Below are 21,205 nucleotides of genomic sequence, written 5' to 3'. Positions count from 1 at the left end.
TGGGGGTTGGGCGGTTGGGGCTAGGGGGGAACAACTTGAACTTGCCTTAACCGTTTTGACCGCTTTAACTGCTTGAGCCGCGCCTTTGGGGGATGAGGTTGGGGCTGATCATGACTCAAGTAAAAATTGGCTTGGTTCGTGGGACGTTGGTTTGCCCCAAGAGCCATCCTTTGAGGGTGTAGGGACTTGGTGCTTCAAAGTCGTCGAATTTTTTTTTATTGTTTTTTTTTTTTTTTTTGGCAGCGCTACATTCGATGCATGGTCAGACTTGAATCAAGTTGTTCGAGAACAGGCCAGCTGCAAGGTCACACATTTTCTAGTCACATGGGTGTGTGCATGTGCCGGTGTGCCAGGCAAGAAGGGTCGGGGTTTGGACATTCGACAGCCCGGCTTTGTCATCACCGCTCCACCGGTTGTCGTTCACTACCAACCTAAAATCTCGGCGCCTTGGCGCCTTGCAGCCCCCCACCCCCCACTTCCTTTTTGTTCATCCTACGAGACCAGCCCAGGTGACGTCACGATTGAGGCTGACAAGCTCACCCCCCTCAATTCCCCTATCGAGCCTTGCACGATCTGCAGGATGGTCACTGGCTCCCCTTGGGACAAGGGCCTTCAGTTTCTCGAGAAGGCGACGACCCTTTATTGTGTGGGGGCCAAACGCAACGACCTGAAGTCCAATCGGAAAGGGTTTGGTGGCTGTCAGGTCTTTGCGAAGCGATGGCCAGGCTCGCCACCGCCCCAAACCGGGGTGCCAAGCGGCGGTTCTGGACTGACCTTTGGCCCAAACTGTCTTTGGCATGGGTTGGCCTCTGCCGTTGAGGTTCTGAGGCTCCACTCTGCCCGCTGCCGCCGCCGCCGACATTGAAACAAGATCTTGTTCACCTACGATCAATATAAAATCAACCTCCGCATTGTAAAGATATGAAATAATACTGCCAGTTTGCATTGTTTTCTCTCTGTATCATGGTAACTTCAAAGGCAAAAGAGAGAGTCAGCCATACGCGCAAGCATCATCTTCACACCACTCTATCTGCTTCACCACACGTATGAGGCGAAAGGTTACATAATTGCATGTATATGGTCATACGGTGCTAGAAATCTATCACACCCGAGTGTGCAGATGGCCACACGCGCGTGTCAGGCCAGAGTCGCTCACACCTTGGTGAACAGAGTCGCACACATATCCATGCGGATGCAAGGGCAAAAGCTGACCCATACCCACACCCGAGCATCGCCATCACCACACTCATCACACACCGGCCAAATTGATTGTTTTTTTGAGTTTTTTCGTGCTGCACTCCTCTCTCTCGTTCTCGTTCTCGTTCTCGTTCTCGTCACCTCAACTCGCTCGGCCGCGATAGACAGGGTCAACACGGCGGGCTGCCACGCCTCCTTCAGTGCGACAAAGTGTCTGGCTGCAACATCTCTGCATTCGCCCTGGGGCTGTGCAGGTACAGGAGCCCCCGTGTTACAAGCCCCAAAACAAGGCTCTACAGACGAGCTAGCGCACACACAGCGAGCCGGCTCGCAGCTGCCCGGCTGCATGCTGTTGATGTTCATAATTCTTTGAATCAGAGGAAACTAGCGGCTGCGATCCAATTTCATTGGCAGCGCCTGGTTATCAAGGACCACAGAGGCCGTCTGTCGAGCGGGCTCTTCCCGCCCAGAATCGTGGAAGATGCTGCGTCGGCGCACACATCGCCTCCCACGCGCCGCTCCGCCAGCACATGCTTCTCGAAGCGCGCACGGTCGCACTCAGTCAAGCTCGGATGAGGATCCAAGCCGGACCTTCGTCTCTCCTAGCATGGTGCGTCTGCCTGGCCACCAGCACACCTGCCTGCACATTCAGCACGCCAGCTGGCTCGCCCCGATCCAACACCGTGACCTCTGCGGCTTCCATCTCATGGCCGATCCTTGCATGTTCTTCTCGCTCACACAGGAGCAACGCAAAGCACGCCTTCGCAGGTACAGCTTTGGGGCATCAACCAACAGGCTCTTTCGCCTTTTCATGTTCAGTCCTTTCGTTTTCAAGGCGCCTTGATCTTGCTTCTCTCATGTCAACCTTTGCCCCGTCCCTGACCAATGGCAGAGACCCGGGCCAACGACGCAGCCGCCTGCGCTCCTTGATCCAGTCCCTCTCTCTGCGCTCAACCCCGCGATCCCGTACCTCAGAGGTAAAAGTCAAGCCTCAAGTGCCCACAGCGAATCGCAGTCATCAGCCCTGGTCAATCTCACCGAAAGCATGCTGATCCCGTTCCTCGGGGCATCGCAGCCCGTGTTTGGCGTCGACCTCACCAACGCAGTGGCCGAAACCCACCTTGCCGATGGACTCGACATCCCCTGCATCGTGCGCAGCTGTATCTCCTTTGTGCACGAGCATGGGCTGGAGGAAGTCGGCGTCTATCGCGTCTCAGGCCGCGCCACTGACGTGCAAGCCGTGCGTAAGCACTTTGACACACGTAGGTGCCGAGCCGAGCCCCCGTCCACACCTAGGCTGGAGGCCCTCGGCTCACAGCCTGTCAATCCACCACCGTGCGCAGATTCATACGTCGACCTCTCTGCCGTCTTTAAAGAAGGTGGGCTGCGCAGCCTGGCGCACTTGCTGCTCCATCTCGTACGGACTGTTCTGGGGCTTATCAACATCCTTCATCGCTGCAGTGATGCCAGATCATGTGCACGTGGCAGCGAGCGTGCTCAAAGCCTACTTCCGCGAACTACCCGATCCCCTCCTGACGCACCAATTGCGACCAGACTTTATGGCCCGTTCGTCTTAAGATTCGCCTCCCCGTCTCGTTGTTACCGGCCCTCTCACTAAAGGGTGGCAGAAATGCACCCACTCACAACTTTACGCTTTCTTGCCCCCACCGTGTTGCGCTGTCTTTGGGGCCCCATGAATAGTGGTGGAACAGGACGCGGGGCCAGAGCAGTTGGCGCGACAACTGCAAGCCTTACCACTGCCCCACTATCAGACTCTGGCCTGGCTCATCTTTCACCTGGCCGAGATTGCGCGCCACGCCGAGGAGAATCGCATGCAGCCGGACAACATCTTCATTGTCTTTTGCCCCACTCTGCAAATCAATCGGGTAGGTTGGCTCTCCATACCCCAATCTTGGGCAGCGTGTGCGGGGCCAGCGCCGACGACCTGCACCTGCTTCTTGCCACGCTAACCACGGTGCCCCGGTGTGCTCAGAACCTCCTCAAGCTCATGATTGAGCACCCCAGCATTTGCTTCCCCAACATCAACTTTGTACCACAGCTCGACCTTGCCTCCAAAACCACGTGAGCCTCATTCGGTCCATCTGCCATCGGCATACATTGGCCACTTTTATTGGCCCGCTTTGATGGGCATGTCGCCGGTCCCTGTCACGCCATATCGTCGCAATGCTGCAAAAAGGCTCACAATGTTGTTGATAGGACTCCCATCTCAGCGTCACCCTCACCGGGTGCGCATTCGCCGTCCAACCCTTTTAGCTGTGGCGAAATGGTGTGTGGCCTTGGCCCCTGCTGGCAGTTGGGAGTTTCCATTGCGTTTTCAAGTGTTGGCATCAGCATGCTCACTCCACTTGCGAACTTACAGCTGCAGTACGATGCGGCACCAGACGGGTGGGTTCAGGCTTTCCTGGGCTCCCCACCTGCCTTTGTGCGTCAGGAGCAGGAGGAGGGGGAGGAGGAGGAGGAGGTTGCTGATTCGTCCGACGCTCTCAACCACTCGCACCAATCGGGTGGCTGGCAAGCGGCGTTTGATCCAGCCTCGCCTCATTCATCACATGACACTGCGCCCCATCCTGGCACCCTCCACGTATGTGTGTGACACCCTCACAAGGCTACCTCTTTTCCCATGTCTCCCTTTTCCGGGACGACGGTGTCGCTTCCTTACTCCTGCCGTCGATTCGCAGTTCCGGCAGAGCTTTAGCGATGATCTATATCTGGGTGAACGAGATGCCACACCCACCAACCTTTTGCCGGACCTGCTCAATCCCGCTGATCATGGCAAGGCAGGCTTTGGGGACGCAAGCCCGACCACCGAGGAGGGCGATGCCTTCTTAGACCATCCCCTCGATCCCGCATTACGCGCCGATGCCCTATTGCTCGAGGTACGAGTGCCCAGGCTTGATTCGCTCTGCACTTAAGGAGTCATAGTCTTGTGGGGCACTGGCTTGTTGGGCTCCACCTGAACGCCGCATGCACCTTTTCGCTCCACTGCTGGGTCCGGTGACCTCGCAGTGGGGGTGGCTTCAGCTTGTGGCAGCGGAGCTGCAGCAAGACTTGGCCAACGCAACCAGTGGGCTGGAGAGCATACCGCACACAACGGTCAGTAGGCCACTTTTAGCTGGATGACTCATGCGAGGGTCACCAAATTCAGACTTGTGCCTGTTTGTGGCTGCCTAAGCCCATCTCGCTCTCCCGTCTGGTTTTTCTTTGGGCACTTGGGGTGCGGCACGTTGATGTGAATCTGATGCCACGGATACTGTTGGGCCACGCTTCATCCAGAATCTTCCCATGGAAGCGCCAATCCAGTTGGAAGGCGAGCAACTGTGGACAGAGGTGGCGCGGCATATACACGAGCAGGAGCTCCTTCTGAGCCATGGCGCAGCGCTTTCACAGGTGGGTGGGTACCTTCCCCTTTTGCGTCAAACCACCGTCGTCACTCTGTCTCATCTTTCCCACACACCGGCGCATCAACGCCTACAATGATTTTCTGCGCCTCCCTTAGACTTTAATCCACGAACAACACCGTCTCTGCCATCTCCAAGCTCTCGGGGCCAGAGCCCACCTTCCCCAGAAGCCAACTCAAACTTGATATGAGAGAAAGAGCGATAATGTCAGACACTCAGCCCTAGTTGCTAAATTTAGAAGAGCTTTGTCGCATCAAAATAGTGTCGCGCGAGCTGGTTTCTGATCGCAAAGATACAACAACAAAGGATCTGACGAATTATGTATTGATACAAGGGTTGTTTTTACGGCACAAAACAATACAAAATGCATAATGGGAGGAACAGTCACTCGAGCCGATCGTCGAGTAGTCAACTATTCAAGCCACCACAAGCTTACAACCGACACGCAGGTGTGACATGGGGCGGTGAGTTGGATTCTGAGGTGGGCGCCGTCACCGTATGTAAGTGTGAGGATCTAACGTTAGCCACCCCTTGGTTCCCGCATTCAAGTGTGGCCATCTGATGCTCTGCTCGTTCGTCTGCTTCCGTGTCAGTGTCAGTGGCACTTTTGGCAGCGCTGCTGGGGTGAGTAAAAGCATTTGAAGGGTCACGGCCAACTCGACGGTCTTCCTGCCATTCCACCGCACAGCGAACTTGTGGTCGGGTGTTTTGAGCTTTGAGGATGGCTGCCGTCTCTGCCTTGACTTTCTCCTCGCGATATTCCGACGCTCTGGGTTGCCATTTTTGGTGTTTTTGAATGAAAGAGAGAGTGTGTGTTGGCCGCTTGCGGTGGCATTGATCTCGCTCTCCAAGTGCGGGTGCCAGTGGCAGTGTTGATCTTTTATCTCATGCCACCACACACCAAATCTCGTGCCCTTTGCAAACCCCCCGCCTTTTTCCGCCGACGTGTGCGCACCGCAGCTCATCTTCCGCCCACCTCTATGCGCGCGCTCTTGCTTTTGCAGTCAAATTTTTTTTTTGTATTTTGTCTTGTGCTTTTTTTTTTTTTTTTTTTTTCTTTCCATTGCCAGGTCAATTGCTCTATCCTTGTGAGCCACCCTCAAGATGTCGTTCCGCGTCGTGCGCCAGTCCAAGTTTCGCCACGTCTTTGGCACTGCTGCCAAGCGTGAGGATGTACGTTTGATCGCCCCCCCTACCCGTTATCGTTCACTGATGGGTGTTTGGTCTTGTTTTGATTTTTTGAAGCAGCCGTTCCCTTTGTTCTTCGTTTGGACTCTTCTCTTTCTTCTCTTTTTTTTTTCCCCCCTCTTGGATCTTCTTTCGTGTGACGGTGGCATCGATGGCACTGGCTTGACTAACCCTGGTCATTTGGTTCCGCCTTCGTGTTGCCTCAACGGTTACAGTGCTATGATGGCATCCGCATTACCCGCAATGCCTGGGATTCACCCTTTTGCTCGGTCAACGCCCGATTCCTTGCGGTTGTCCTTGAGAGCGCTGGTGGTGGCGCCTTCACCGTGATCAACCTCGAGAACGTGAGTTGCTCCTCTCCTCTTAATTGTTGCCTGATTTGGGCACTTGCAACTCTGCCACGCTGAATATTGCACAAACATCAGCTCTTGTTCCTTGTCCCTGCAAATAAAATAAATCACGTGCCGGTTCCCCGTCTGCCTTGCCTTGCCTTGCCTTGCTTGCTGGATCGTCGGATCACCCCTTCAGACTGGTCGCCTGGACTTGAACGCGCCCAAGATCTCGGGTCACTCTGCCGCTGTTCTGGATATCCAGTTCTGCCCCTTCAACGACTACGTCATTGCTTCGGCTTCGGAGGATTGCACCGTCAAGGTGTGGGAAATCCCCGAGGGTGGTCTCAAGGACAACCTGACCGAGCCCGTGGTTGACCTGCGCGGTCACCAGCGTCGCGTTGGTCTCGTGGAATGGCACCCAACAGCCGAGAACATCCTGTTCTCGGCCGGCTTTGACTATGTCATTTTCGGCTGGAACATTGGTACCGGCCAGCCCGTCGTCGAGATCTCCTGCCACCAGGATACCATTTACTCCATGTCCTTCAACTGGGACGGCTCGCAGTTTGTCACCACCTCCAAGGACAAGAAGCTGCGCATCATTGATGCCCGCTCGGGTGAGGTCAAGGCCGAGACCGACGGTCACCAGGGTGCCAAGTCGTCGCGTGCCGTCTGGTGTGGTTCCAAGAACCGCATCTTCTCCGCTGGCTTTAGCCGCATGAACGAGCGTCAGTACGGCGTGTGGAACACCGACGACATGTCCAAGGCCCTCAAGCTGGAGATGATCGACACATCTTCGGGTACCATCTTCCCCTACTACGACGAGGACACGGGCATTGTCTACCTGGCCGGCAAGGGTGATGGCAACATCCGCTACTTTGAGCTCATCGACGAAGCCCCCCATGCCCACTTTATCAGCGCGTACCAATCGTCCACTCCCCAGCGCGGCGTGTGCAGCATGCCCAAGCGCGCCCTCGATGTGGGGGAGTGCGAGATCAATCGCTTCTACAAGCTCACGCCCAAGGGCTTTGTCGAGGTCATCAAGATGACCGTGCCCCGCAAGTCCACCCTCTTCCAGGAGGACATCTTCCCTCCCACCAAGGAGGACTGCGCCGTCCTCTCTGCTGAGCAGTGGCTTGCCGGCGAGAACGCTGAGCCTCGTCGCATCTCCCTCAAGGACGGCTACGAACCCCCATCCCGTGCCACCCTGGCCGTCGCCGAGTCGGTGAAGCAGGATGCCAAGGCGGCTGCCAACGACGACGGTGATGTTGCCCCCAAGGGTGAGAAGGAGCTGCTCAAGGCGTGGCATTCACAGCGCAAGGAGATTGAGGATCTGAAGAAGCAGCTCGCAACAGCGCAGATTAAGATCCGACAGCTGGAGAACTAGGAAAACCAAACAACAGAGTATTTGTTGCACCGCCCTTTTTTCTTTTCTTTTCTGTTTGGCTTGTTTGTTTTGCTTTGCTGCAGTAGGTCCCGGCATGCTTTGAACGTTGGTCACCTCTCTTGTTCATGGATGTGGCGAGCTCAAAACAAGCGGCTCACTGGGCGAGTGCCCCCTTGTGGTGTTTGGTTTTTTTCGTCGTTGTTCGCACGTGTTATCTTCTCTACGTTTTCTTCCCACTTCATGGCGCGCACCATACCGCGTCAACCTTGTTGACTGACTGGCTTGATTGAAAAAAAAAAAAAAAATCTCCGAAGCACACACAGGGAAGATATATCATCGATTCACGGCATCATACAATGACATAAAGAGTAAGGAAGCATTCTTGCCGGTCAAATCAAAGCAGCAGAAATCAAGAGAAAGAAACAAAAACAGCAAAGCAGACATTCGAAAGAAGCGTGACCATCTACAATCGCTCAAATCTGTCGTGGCGCACGGCCACCACGTCATCATCGCGCATGCCCACCACCATGTCCATCGATGTGGCTACTGAGACGCTGGCCACATACTGCATCAAGGTGCCGTCTGCCAGATGATTGCCCAGCAGGTTTGCACAATGGAATGAGCCGAATGAACATCAAAAAGCCGAGCTGAGCCGACGGGGTCAGCGCCAGGGTAGCCTGCAAATTGAGGCGCAGAGTGACGTACATCGATGCACCAGCATGCACAGAAACTGAATAACAAACAGCAGGCCATAGCTACGGAAGCAGAGCCAAGACGTTGTCCTTGGGTGAGAAACAAAGGGTTTTGATGCACGTGGAGCGGGACACACAAAAAACCAAAGCAGGCAGCATCAAAGCACAGGAGACAGCTGCGACATACACAATCAAAAAGGCTACGCCAAGGGGATTGGTGCCCAAGAGCTTCAGTCCGTGGGCTGAGCTGCCGTTCAGAATCAAAATCAACACCAGCCACATGGCGTTGATGACGAAGAGGGTCAAAACCTACAGGCAAACAAGCGCATCGCACAGTGGCGCAGAAAATGAGCACAGACGCAAGCCAGGAGCCAGCGATTCTACAATTCACTCGAGTGAGCGTGTCGACCACATTTAACCCAACAGGCACGCACCGCTCGGTTTTTCATGCTCTTGAGCTTGCCCTTGAGCTCCTGCTCACGTGCCGTACTATCCAGATGGGATCCCAGTCGGTGCTGGATAAACCCGTGCCAAAATGCTGCAGCAGTGCAGTGTATACCAAGATACCAAGCCCCAATAAGGATGAGCAAAAGCTTGCAGTCGAGGCACATTTGGGTCGGCCGATTGGGCATGCATGGTACACACCATATTCATTGGCACGGTTGGAGCGAGAACTCATGTCCTTGAGCGTATGCATGGGAAGCTTGATCCACAAGTCCTTGGCTTTGCGCTGCAATTGGTCATTTGACAAGACTGCAACACAGGTATTCGGCAACAAGCATCGGTCAGTAGGCAACAGCAAGCGCCCTTGATGTGTCATCGCAAATTTTGAGAAGGAAACTTGAGAGCAAGTAAAAGGCACAGGCGCGGGATAATCTTACGCTTATTCTTGTCAGCCTCAGCGTTGAGGTAGGCCGCCAGATAAGATATAGCCAGCTCAGCCTTCTGTAGGTGCGCACGCTTGCAAATGCCCATCTATAACGAAGCAATGCCAGCATTGAAGCGCGGATCAAGCTGTGTAGCCTCTTCCTGAACACATACGGTACGGTCTTCAAGCTGTGCCAAATAGAAACAGACACATGCGGGTACCCACCTCGCGAAGCTGCTGAACATCGAGGGCAGCAATGGCCTCGAGATCGTCGTCTCGAAAACCAAAAAAGGTGAAGTGTGGATAATAATCGTACAAGTGGTTATGACTGAGCCACAAGGGCAAGCTGGAAGCCTCTCGCTGCCATTGTTTCCAAGACCATGACACGCAAGGATATCACAATCAGCCAGTTAGCACTTGGAAACCTGACTGTACACCATTGGTGGCCACTTGGAAGCTGGCAAAAAAAAAAAAAAATCTGGGTTGTAACGGAAGGCTTACCTCCCGAGGTCGGGCAACTTGGCCCGAGCGCACCGCCGCCAACAGCGAACGCTTGATGGCTTGGCCGGCCCGAAAGTCGGAGATGCCCATCTCATCAATGTCCTTGGCTGACAGGTGGCGCAGAAACGTGTTGTCGTCGTAGCCGTTGGCAATCAGGCGAGCCTCAAGTTCGGGCGTGTCCAAGCCAAAGCTCTGAAGCCATTCGTGCGTACGCAGAACTTTGAATTGCGATGGGGCCTCATCACCCCAGGCCACGGTGTTCATAGACGCCACGGTGCTGGCCAATGAGATGGCTGTGTTAGGTCGCTGTCCAAGCTGGAGTAGCTTTGACTGAAAGTCCCCATTGATGGTCCTCATAGACGCCTTGATATCCTCAATGATGGCTGGCACATGATTCCGAATCTCAGCCAGGAAACTTTCGTTGAACGTCTAAAAGCAGGTGGCACCATTGCGCCATAGACCAGATGAAAACAACAACAACAACAACAACAAAAACCATCTTGACTCACTCTCCTTCACTCGCTCTTTCCCACCTGTCCTTCATCTTTGTTGCATTGTATTGCAAGAGGCACAAAACATCAGACTGACCATGATTTCGCTGCTCCAGGCCCGCACCCAGGCTGCATTGGACAACAGCAGCTCTGGGCAAGAACGGATGGCAGCCGCAAATTCTTGCACCAGCAAATGGGGGTTGGGCACGTCATCAATCACGGCAGCCTGCAGTGTATCAAGGAGCTGCAGGACTGGCAAGCACACCACCTCAAACTGGGTGGTACCGTCCGCCAACACTGTGCGACGCAACTGCCACTTGAGTGGGTCGCGCGTGGTCACGTCTGGTTGTTCCTCATCAGGCTCTTGCTCCAGATATTCTGGATCCGTCCAAGGCCGACAACAGATCAATCGGCCCAGGAAATGCACAAAAGGTTCCTTTGGGTGCCAGCCGCATCCGCGAAAGAAGCCAAATGACAAGCTCGAGGTGTTGACATTCTTCGACTTGGTCGTCGTGATCGTCTCGCGCGTACCCCTGTGCAGCCCCGACCACAATCGAGCGGGCATGAGAACAAATACAGTCGGGTGGGCAAAAGCTTTACCAAAGCAAAAGCGTGTCATACCAGCTGCGATCGTCCAGGTTACAGCATGCATAGATCAGGAGGAAGAGATCTACATCCAGCATGAGGGACAACCCATGAGTGAGGCCAGACTGCGGCGGTTGGACTGGGAAGTCAAGGTACGCAGCTTGGCGGGCGAGTGCCAGCCGGGCCAGTACTTACAGCCAGAGGGCAACGCAAGGAGGTACCACGCGCCGTGCACCAAGCTCATGAACTCGCCCAAATGGAGGAAGCCGGCCACCAAAAACATGCCAATCATGACCAGCAAGTAGATGACTGTCACGCTGATCGAGTCAGCACCCGCAGCGACCTTGGCATGCCCACCAAGCAAAGTGGCCATAAAGTCCACGGGGCTGGCAGTGAACGTGGCGAGCATCTCCGTGGGACTGGCAGCGAAGGTCTCCAGGAATTCAGCTTCAGCGCTGGGGGTGGTAGTGTGATTGTGATGTGGTGACGGGGTGGTCAAGGGATTTGTTGGGTGCATGTGCTGCGGCGTGGTAGTGGCTGTCGATGGCGGGTGCACGGCGTCGTGGATGTTGTCCACGGTCTGCGCAATCAGGCCCCTAGAAAGATGCATTTCAGCCGATGGGCAAGAACAAGTGCAGGTGACAAGCAGCATCAGAATATGGCATAGGCAGCCGGGGGGAAGGAGGCTTGGCATGCATCAGACCCAATGGCAACCTAAGTACGACCACTCTACGTACACAAAGACGAGGCCCATGATCACGGCAAAAATGCCAGTCAGAGCCTTGGCCACATTGATCTGCACATTCTGGCTAAAGACCATGCAAACAAGCAAATAGCCCAAACTGGCGCCAAAGACGATGCAGTACACGGCCACGACGGGCCAGTGCAGGATGTACTGGAGACCACCAACAATGATCAAAATCACAGTGGCCGGCGACAACATGGTACTGAGCAGAATCAGGCCTTGGTAAAAGGCATATGGTACTGTAAAGGCTTCGTTGCGGCGCACAGCCACACTCGTCTTGTTCAACACCTGGGGGTGACGGGATGTGTGAGTGACAGCAAGGGTCAAGGTGCACGCCGTGACCGACTAGCTCGTGTTGGTGCGGGCGGACCTCAATGATGTTTGCGATTGTCGAAACAATCCAACGGCGCCGCTGATTGTAGAATTCTTTAAAGTCAACGGGGCAGTAGGTGTCGTCCTATAAAACCAGCAAGCAGAGAAAGCCACGCGGAGTATGAGCAGGTGCCATGAATGCCGTGCTGCTTCCAGCAGCCGAGGTGGGCCTGAGGAGGAAGGGTTCACAGGGAGCTTGCCTTGGCGGCGGCACAATAATCAAGGCGCCAGCCACGGGTGACAAGCAAGGTACACAGCCAGCGATCTTCTCCCATGTCCTTGATCAAAAACTCAAAGGCTCGGGTCACATTTGTGGAATACTCCAAAACACACTCTCGCAGAGCATCAATGCGATAAAGACTAATTCACGGCATTCCAACAAATGCAAGAGAAGGGAACATAGAGCAGCAATCAAACAACAGATGGAGAGCAAAAGCAAGCAAAAATGAAATAGCGCACAGGCGTTTGTTGTTACGTAAGAAGAGCGTATTTCGGTATCACCAGGGTGAGTACAGAAGACAATGCAAGGCGGCACACCTGAAACAGCCCGGGCAGCACAGTACAGTTCCCAGAACTGCAAAAGCAAACAAGAGGATGAAAGTGAGAGAGCAAGAGAAAAATGATGTTCTCTGATACTCCCCGCAGCTCCCAGACTGAAAACGTCAAAATCATAGGAAGCAAAGGGTATTTGATGATTGTTGAAGCGCGCACCGTTTTCGGCACTCTTCTGGAACCAATGGCCGATACCTACACACAAGGAGCCCGAACATGAGATTGCCACAATTGCAAAGCCCGCAGGGTATTGGATAAAAGGTGTACCGTCACGTACTGTAATCAAAAGCTTGGTAGTAGTACAACGGGCCGTGACCCCTAAAAGACGAAAACAGAAGAAAGAATAACACAACAACAACAACAACAACAACAACAACAACAACAACAACAACAACAACAACAACAACAACAACAACAACAAAAAAAAAAAAAAAACAGAAAAAAACAAAAAACAAAAAAAAAAAACGCCCCCGTCATTTGTGAGAGACTTTGAATTGAATATTTGTTGAGTGAAGGTCCACCAAGTGGGCGGGCCAAGTCATTTCATCAACACGAGCCAGCATTTGGGGACAAGATGGGCAGATGGGCTATACGTACAGGGGATAAGTGCGCCCGCAAACAGCGCCGACCTTGCGGTCGCGAGCCATCATCATAATCAAGGGTGTCACGTCCTGTCAAAAACACCCCCATCGGGCCGCCATCAATCTCATTGCCAGGTCGAGTGGAGAGGTGTGAATGAAAACGACATGAGGCTAGACACACCTCGGCGCGAAAACCGATATCAGCATCGGTGGCAAGGATGTAAGCCGACTCGCTCGGAATACGGTTTTCGTCCAGCAGGTACCTAAGCAGCCATTTTGCCAGACATTGAGTGGAAGAACAAAGGCGTCAAACGACCAGGGCTTGTAGTCATACCGAATAATGTAGTACATGTACATGAACTGGGAGGCTCGCTGTTGGACACATCAGCAAAGCGCGGGAGCGAGTCAATGGCAAGAATTGAGAAGCTGGCAATGGAAGGCGGCTTGAAAGTAAAAAAAAAAAAAAAAAAAAAAAAAAGGCAAAAACGGCTCTGCAACGATCAAACATCATAGCATGCATTGTATCCTCTTTCTGAGCCCAAGCCAACCTTTTTTTTCTTCACTTTGGCCGGATCTTTGAGGTGAATGCTGACTCGGAAAGGACCCGGCGCAGTCAATTCAATGCGGCAGCCATAAGGAGTGAAGATGCGGCGCCGGCCTCGGCGGCTGCTTCCACCCTGCAAATGTGGTACGGCAGAGTGTGGCGCAGATGAAACAGAATGCCAGTTTCCGCAAGTAGTGTACCCATAATTGGAAATGTTGGCCATGCTCACCATCACATCTGTGCGGCACTTGGGCTTGAGTTTTTGTTTTTGCAAGCATTCGTCCAAAATGCGCAGGAGGCGCAAGGCAGCAAGACCAGGTTCATCTCCCTTCATTCTGAGCACGAGAGGGAAAATAAAAACCAAGAAAACCGAGTGTTAACACACCCAAGGTCATGCAAGCACAAGCACGGCACCATCAAGGGCCACATAAGCACTGACCCGCCGTCCATGAAGATGTGCGACTCCAGACATTCACAGCGAGGTGCCAGATCATGACCAGCCTGAGCAACCACAATTCATCATTGACAATGTCGGCCAAGAGTGCTGACGTCAGCATCAAATTAAAAGAGGGGGAGGTGGCAGGGAGGGAGAAGAGGGAGGAGAGGAGAGCCAGTGTGCGCAGTGTGCGCAAGCAATCATTTTGTTGCCCATGCCCGCCTCGTGGTCTCTTGCATGTTGGCATGACGGACGCTTGCGCTTACCGTAAGCACCGAAGTCAGCAATTTGCGCATCTCCTTTTCCTCTTCTTGATACATGGTAGTGCAGATATACAGGCGGGTTTTGAGGAGCTCATCTTCCGTGGACAGGATGTCGCCCTCAGAATGACGGGCCCATTCGTCAACAGAGCGTCGGTTAAGCAACACAAAAGGTTCCAGGAGTGCAGCACAAAAGGACGGCTGATAAAACAGGTTTTCATGCAGAGCCAACCGTGGAATCTAGGTGACACACCCAAGGTTTGGACAATTTCAAAGAACGACTTTAGCCTCCAGGGAGTGTATATACAAAGAAGCGGGGGCGTGGAGAGCGGACCGACCTTGCGTTTCCATACAAAGCCAAACGTGACAAAGATGGAGGATAACCAAACCACGCCGGCAAAGACAAGGAGGTAGAGCACGTCGGTGTCGACGTGGACTTGGTTGATTTTCACGCCCAGGCGATTGGAATATTGCGACAGGGCCAGCAACATGACAAGAGCAACCGGGGTCGAGCAGTACATGGGGGCAGCCAGGCATTGGCGCTGAAGACCCATCATGATACCATGGCGCACAAAGGTATACATGATATAGCTGGCCACGAGTTGGACGATGAGCCAATGTAGAATGTAGGGGTCGTCGCCAATGGAAGCAATGACATCTCTATCAAAAAATCTGCGACAAGCCGAGGTTGTGGGGGTTTAGTGTCGTCAGACTTGAGCGAAACCAAATACCCATGATCATGGTACGGCCTGGACGTACAGTGTGCTTCCTGATTGCAGCAGATCGCTGATGAGAATGCCCACAAGCAGAAAGCCACACTATTCACAGGACACGACCAGTGAGTGCAACGATCCCAAATCCACGTCGGCGTGCCAATGCCGTTCAGCATGAGCAACGACAGGGAGCCAGGACAGCCGGACAGTCAGATTGAGAACATGGTGTTATGGCAGGCGAACAACAAGACCTTGAGGAAGATGAAGATGACCGTCGAACGGGTGGAGGATGGGGTAAAGCGGTGCTCAGTAAACTCGTGCTGATGGTCAGATGGCAGGCCATTGACGTGTAGATCTGCGGCGCGCAATTCTTCGTTCTAATTGGAACGCAAGCGGAGAAATAGCGTGGAAGCAAGAACACGTCAAAAGGTGAGTGCTATAAATGGTTGAGCATCGTGGCTCGTGACTTTTGATCGAGGAACCGTACCCTGCTCTTGCTTAAACTCTCTTGCACGAGAGGACTCCACGAGATGGCCAGAGCCAAGAGAGATAGCGGAGCTAGACACGGTGGCACAGGCGCAGGGTCAGAATAGACATGCATGGGCGGTGCTTGAGCATTATAGAGGCAGGAAAAGAAGGAAGGCAAATGTGGACAAGAACAAGAAAGGCGAGTACAAGAACAGAAAGACAAGGACGGGAACGAGACCGAGTCTAGGAATAAAGTAAGGGCTTTCCCCAAACATGGTTCGAGGCAAGAGGCGCAACACGCAGGAACGACACTCACTGGCAATGCGCATGGCCAAATTATTGCTCGAGTCAAGGTAGGTGACAAGAAAGACGGGAACCAGGATCAGCGCCGCCAGCTAAATTCAAAGGTCCAGGGGGGCACAATTAGCATGACCTTGTGACCTCAACACGACGGAGACGATCAGGCTCAAAGCTGACCTGAATGGCATGACCAAACAAGCAGAGGGGACGCTCCAGATGCTTGGAGAAGAAGCCTTGGCGCGAGTTGATGATGACTTGCGGGTGTTGGTTTTGAACTGTTAAATGCGCGCACATGAGGACGCGCCGACTGGCTTCAATCGAACGCTGGGCAGCAAAGACATCCCGGACCAGCCAAAAGAGTCAGGACCTACGTGAGCGGCTGTCGGTATCGGCGTGGATATTGGCCCAGTCGCCGTCGAGCAATGGGGTGTGCTCTGGGCAACGGACACACATGGTGAGACAGGGGAGAGGGTGAGCCAAGCAGCCAGGTAGATGGGGCGCACAGGGAACAGCTCGATAATACCGGTGCTATGGTCGTTGCTCTGAGCCAGCCCCATCCACTTGAAAAGTTCGAGACGGGGAAACAGATAAACGCAGCCCATGAGGGCAATCACAATGTAGGCATGCAGCCGCGGGGCCACCTAGTGCAAGGGGAAAAAAATAAATAAATAAAATAAGTAAGCGGGACGAGAAAAAAAGCGTCTTTTTTTGGGTCATTCCATTAGGGACGGCGATGGGAATAATCTCGAGCACAGATGACTTTGTATGGGTAAAATCTTTTGCGACAATGAAGGATAGGGGCGAGGGCGTACGCACATAAAGAACAAAGGTGACGAGGCCAGCCGACTCGAGGCAGGCGACCATGGCCATGAGACCAAACGTTTTCCAGCCTGGCCACTGGTTCCACTGGCGATCCACGAGTATCATACGACCCAGACACCAGGCAAAGTCCAACACTGCACATGCGCGAAGCACGTCGCATCACGTGAGCGTGCAGAATGGTGATGACTGGAGAGCAGAAATGCACATTGGTACCTTGAGCACTGATGAGGATGAGTCCAAGCGCAGCGTAGCTGCGCTTGCCCTGCAATGACAAGTCGGACCAATCCTGGTGATCAATCACCGTCTCTACAGGTGGCAGTCCGGGTCAAGACACAAAGTGAAATAGCAAAAAGTTGGCTCAAAGGAATGTCGCGGGGCGCAGCTGGCTGTGGGTGAACCAGAAGAAATGATGGCCCGTGATAACGCACGGTTGTTTGCATGGCGGAGCTCGCTTGTCAACGCCACAAAACCAAGCTAGATTGAATGATGAAGTCATGCCATGCGGGGCAGGGTGAGGCTGGGCCACAGGCCATTGAAGAGAGCGGAGCAAGAGCAAAAATCCGGTAAGAACCTTGGAAATGACGCTGAGAATCAGAATGAGGGCAAACAGGATGGTGCCCATAACAATGAGCACGATACTCGTGCTCTCTTGTTTCCTGGCGGCGGCAAAGCGTCAGATAGCCATGTATGGCGTGTCAGCGATGCGCAGATCTGCGTGCGCTTCAAGAAGCGCATGATCCACTGGGTGATGGGATAGACGTACGTTTCATCTTCATCGTCAGGAATGAGGTTTTTGTTCAACTCCTCCTCCCGATTCCAGTCGGTGAAGGTGCGTTCAGTGCTGTGGCGGGTGCCTGCCTCTGTCGATTGGGGTCTCACTAAGGCGCAAGGGTTGAAAGGGTTAGGAGAGAGTGGCATCTCAAGCACAGGTTTTTCAGATTGCATCTAACGCCACATGAGCACGGGTCAGACCATCATTGAAGTTTGCGTCGTCCTCTCGGGCTTGTTCGATTTCAACTTCGGTGATGCCGGGCATCTCGGCATTGTCGCTGGCAGGCATGATGCCGAAGCAGAAGAAGCGGGTCGACTGGCTGCCACAGGGGATGGGGGCAAACAAAAAAAGATGTTATTTCAAAGTGCCCGAGGAATGGGAATCGCGCACAGCCCGACTGATCGACGCGATGAAGCTACACTGAACATGCGCATGGGAACGGCCCTCTTCTTCCTCCGGCCTCTCACTTCTCAAGGAAAAAAAAAAAGGAAAAAAAAAAAAGAAAAAAAAAAAGAGAAAAGAAAAGGACTTCCCAGTGGTGTGGAGAGGAAAGAGCACTAGCAGTGGGGGTACACAGGGGTCACGAGTGCCGAGCCAGTATGCCCGACGTACCGCAACTAAATTGCTTTGACGAGATCAGCTCCTCGACGAGCCGTGGCAAGGCCGGCCAGCGAGCAACAGCACGCCAGCGGAAACAGCTACATGGGCGGGCCGTGATGGATGCATCAAAGAGGGTATGGCGCTCTTGGTGGCCCGGATCCATGCCCAGAAACCGAGCAGAAGACTGCAATACAACGAGCCTGTGCTCACCTGCTTTGCCGTCCCGAGTTTGAAAGGTCGGCCAACCTATCGCGAGCAACTGCTCGCGTCACGTCAGGCCCACCCCGTCCTATGACCAGATTCAACGGATCGATCAACCGCAAGAAATGAGCGGATAGAGCCATGAACAACAAAGAAGAAAGAACCCAGCCCCCAAGCACACTCAAGCCCTTGACTCCAAAAGAGCACAAGCCAAGCAAGCCAGGAAGGCAGGGAGACACGGCGGCCGCCAAGAAGGGATCATCGACCAGACCAGACGAGCAGAACGAGCAGAACGAGCAAGGACCGTACACACACACACGAGTGAGCGAGAGAGAGAAAGTGTGTGTGAATCTCTGGGAGACAGAGACAGAGAGTGTGTGAGCGAGAGTGAGTTTTTCAGAGAAGGGGAGGGGAGTGAGAGAGAGGTGGATGAATGAGGTGCAGATAGTAAAGGAAAGAGAGCGTTTTCAGAGAGAGAGTGTGTGTGTGCAAGAGAGAATTTATGAAGACGCCAAGTTTTCAGAGAGAGCAAGCTCCATCATGAACGACGTAAAGTCTACCTGCAGCGCGGGAGTGTCATACATGTGCAAACAGTTTCAAGCATAGAGATTAAGTAATTTGCATACCCGTATGCAGTGCTCGTCACACCCAAAACCACAAAGGGAATCATCCAAATCAATGGTGTGTGCTTGCGACATCCGCGACCCACAAAGTTAATTTTCAGTCCTACAACGTATAATGTCTGACAATAACAAGCTGACAATTGGTCTGACAATCCGGTGATTGTCTGACATTTGAGGCGCAGCCGCGACGGTGACGGGTACGGCGCGATGAGCTCCCTCATGGGCTCCATGCGTGTGTGTGTGTGGGCGGCATCTGGGCTGGGATACAAGGCGAGGGGGTCTGGAGCTGCCTGAGGGGGGGTTGATTGGGTGAAAGGCCTGGGGCAAATTCGGAAGATGGGGCAAAGAGCATCCTGTCTGTGGGCGCGATGCAAAGGGTTGTTGGTTTTTCGATTGGCCTCACCCAGGCCTCGGCTTGGAACTGGCAGCTGCTTCTTGACAGGCCACGGGGTGCGGGTGTTCACTGGACCAAACCAAGACCGCTCTCATTTTTCTTTTCATAGCCGACAGCGTGTCCACCATGGTCTGGTTCTCCCTGACTGCATCTTGTGAGTGATGACGAAAGGCTTGTCCACTCCGACTGGCGACTCGGCGCGCTGACGTGTGATGGTGCTTGGCCACGCCCGTGGTGGTGGCCATGGAGCCTTTTGCACTGCCCCGTTTTGCCTTTGCAGGCTGTGTGCTTGTCATCGCAACAGCTTGTTCCAGCAATCCCTGACGCTCTGATGGCTGCCGCAGTGGGCTTGCGTAGGGGATACGGAAGCACGGTGTGCGCCCGCCGCACATTTAGCACCCTTGGCCGTTGTAGAGCACCCTCCATCAGCTCCGTCCCTGCTGGCCACACATTGGCCACACCCTCGTCCCTGCCACGCACCACTCCACTCTGGTCCCGCATTCGCCCGCTCTTGCTCCTAGGCGCGCGCTCCAGCTCCCAACAAGTCCCTCGTCCTGCCACCAGCGCCGCCACTTCTACCTCCACCTTTGCCATGGCGTTTCGAAGCTACAGCCGCGCGCTGCAAACGCAGCCCGTGCTCACTAAAGCCATCACCGCAGGCATCATCAGCATGATAGCCGACGGCGCTGCCCAGCTGCTGGTGGAACATGCCCCGGCGCTGGACTGGGAACGCCTACTCAAGTTTGGCGGCTTTTCCATGCTGCTGGTTGCCCCCTTGCTTCACTACTGGTAGGCATGCGTGTCGCTCAAACACAGCCCCTTGCCATCTGTGCGTGCTCGCCAACCCCTGACCCCTCCACTTCGGCTTGGCAGGTACAACGTGCTCAATCGCTTCTTGCCGGGAGCCGCCTTCAAGACGGTCCTGCTGCGTGTGTTTGCGGACCAAGCACTGTTTACCCCTCCTTTTCTTGCATCGTTCATGTCTCTCCTCGCCCTTCTCGAGGGACGTGGCCATGTCATTCCCAACATGCTGGAGAACGAGCTCTTCGGCACCATCGTGACGTGCGTTGGCCCGGCCCACCGTCTCCCTTGTGTGTGTGTGTGTGTGTGTGTGTGTGTGTGTGTGTGTGTGTGTGTGTGTGTGTGTGTGTGTGTGTGTGTGTGTGTGTTTGTTGCTCGTGTTTCGACAGCTCACTTGGCCGTGGATGCGCTTCTGCCAGCAATTGGTCCGTCTGGGTCCCTGTGCAAGCCATCAATTTTGCTGTCATCCCGCCCATGTACCAGGTTGGTGTGCCGATCGATGCGTAGCCAAGGCTTTTTGGGGAAGAAGACTGTGCCTGCCTTGATGCCGTGTGGCCTTGATCCGGTTTGCTCGCGCCTCGTAGGTTCTGTTTGCCAACTTTATTGGTCTCTTTTGGACCATCTACCTCAGTTATGTGGCACACAAGTAGTTTTCCTATGGCCGAAACCTGCTCAAACGAGTTGCAGACTGTTTTATAAAGTATATCTTTCAGTCACACTTACCCACTGAACACAAGTGTAATACCATCACACTTTACCCACCGACCCAAACTTAGCGCTTGCCCATTGTCAGCGGGTCTTGCTTCAGTAAGCATGTGAGGTGGTGCTTGTGTTGTTGTTGTCGTTGTCGCGACCGCGCCAGGCGGCGGCATCGTGGACATTCATAGTGAAACAGTAAAGTTACACCACCGTGATGCATGTGGCATGGTACGGGACAGGGTCAGACAAACGGCCTGCGAATCAGTGGCAGTAGAGGCCGTTCAACCCCTCCTCTTTGGATCCCTAAATGGCAGTTTGCTCATAAAACGGCGCAAGTGTCGTGATGCCAGTCAACATGGCCGGGACAGAGACGGACGATCACGACAAGGGCAAGTAGGACATGTATAGCACGTCAACACAGCACACACCTGAGAAAGAAAGAGCCAGGTTCTCTCTCACCCCCTCCCCCAAAGCTGCCCGGCACACAAGCTGACGCGGGAGAAGAGCGAGCACAGGCCGAATTTAGCCACGTCCCAGCGACACACACACACACAACACACCTTGTTTTTTTTTTTCTTTTGTTCTTTTTCATGTAAGCACGACTTTCTCTCTCTCTCTCTCTCTCTCTCTCTCTCTCTCTCTCTCTCTCTCTCTCTCTCTCTCTA

At 53.9% G+C, this 21,205-nt stretch overlaps 4 protein-coding genes across 4 annotated transcripts; 3 read left to right on the top strand and 1 right to left on the bottom strand.

Annotated features, from left to right (window-relative positions):
• Positions 1–2,242: 2,242 nt before the first annotated feature.
• Positions 2,243–3,167, top strand: MONBRDRAFT_14763 (uncharacterized protein; the record flags this gene model as incomplete). The annotated part of the gene is made up of 3 exons (XM_001743495.1): positions 2,243–2,459; positions 2,659–2,763; positions 2,899–3,167. 3 exons carry the CDS (start codon positions 2,243–2,245, stop codon positions 3,165–3,167), a joined length of 591 nt encoding a protein of 196 aa, XP_001743547.1.
• A 2,553-nt stretch (positions 3,168–5,720) lies between these two features.
• Positions 5,721–7,823, top strand: MONBRDRAFT_34957 (uncharacterized protein; the record flags this gene model as incomplete). Its single annotated transcript, XM_001743494.1, has 3 exons — positions 5,721–5,789; positions 6,020–6,148; positions 6,333–7,823. The coding sequence occupies 3 exons, from the start codon at positions 5,721–5,723 to the stop codon at positions 7,518–7,520; spliced, it is 1,386 nt and encodes a 461-aa protein (XP_001743546.1). The 3' UTR covers positions 7,521–7,823.
• Positions 7,824–7,983: 160 nt separating this feature from the next.
• On the bottom strand, positions 7,984–17,510 carry MONBRDRAFT_23237 (uncharacterized protein; the record flags this gene model as incomplete). Its single annotated transcript, XM_001743175.1, has 35 exons — positions 7,984–8,102; positions 8,226–8,275; positions 8,400–8,521; positions 8,647–8,750; positions 8,858–8,965; positions 9,094–9,187; positions 9,582–10,010; positions 10,170–10,605; positions 10,694–10,742; positions 10,853–11,253; positions 11,395–11,690; positions 11,773–11,859; positions 12,312–12,427; positions 12,486–12,521; positions 12,604–12,644; positions 12,924–12,997; positions 13,089–13,170; positions 13,242–13,279; positions 13,456–13,584; positions 13,681–13,786; positions 13,891–13,952; positions 14,154–14,387; positions 14,486–14,819; positions 14,907–14,965; positions 15,112–15,237; positions 15,348–15,418; positions 15,645–15,723; positions 15,806–15,952; positions 16,000–16,269; positions 16,445–16,584; positions 16,664–16,756; positions 16,879–16,924; positions 17,022–17,106; positions 17,214–17,328; positions 17,423–17,510. The coding sequence occupies 35 exons, from the start codon at positions 17,508–17,510 to the stop codon at positions 7,984–7,986; spliced, it is 4,866 nt and encodes a 1,621-aa protein (XP_001743227.1).
• Positions 17,511–19,632: 2,122 nt separating this feature from the next.
• On the top strand, positions 19,633–20,491 carry MONBRDRAFT_23236 (uncharacterized protein; the record flags this gene model as incomplete). Its single annotated transcript, XM_001743493.1, has 4 exons — positions 19,633–19,829; positions 19,914–20,266; positions 20,290–20,324; positions 20,426–20,491. 4 exons carry the CDS (start codon positions 19,633–19,635, stop codon positions 20,489–20,491), a joined length of 651 nt encoding a protein of 216 aa, XP_001743545.1.
• Positions 20,492–21,205: the final 714 nt, after the last annotated feature.

Source organism: Monosiga brevicollis, genomic scaffold (genome assembly GCF_000002865.3).
Source record: "Monosiga brevicollis MX1 MONBRscaffold_3 genomic scaffold, whole genome shotgun sequence".
In the NCBI taxonomy this organism is placed as follows: Eukaryota; class Choanoflagellata; order Craspedida; family Salpingoecidae; genus Monosiga; species Monosiga brevicollis.
This window is presented reverse-complemented; position numbering and strand designations above follow the sequence as displayed.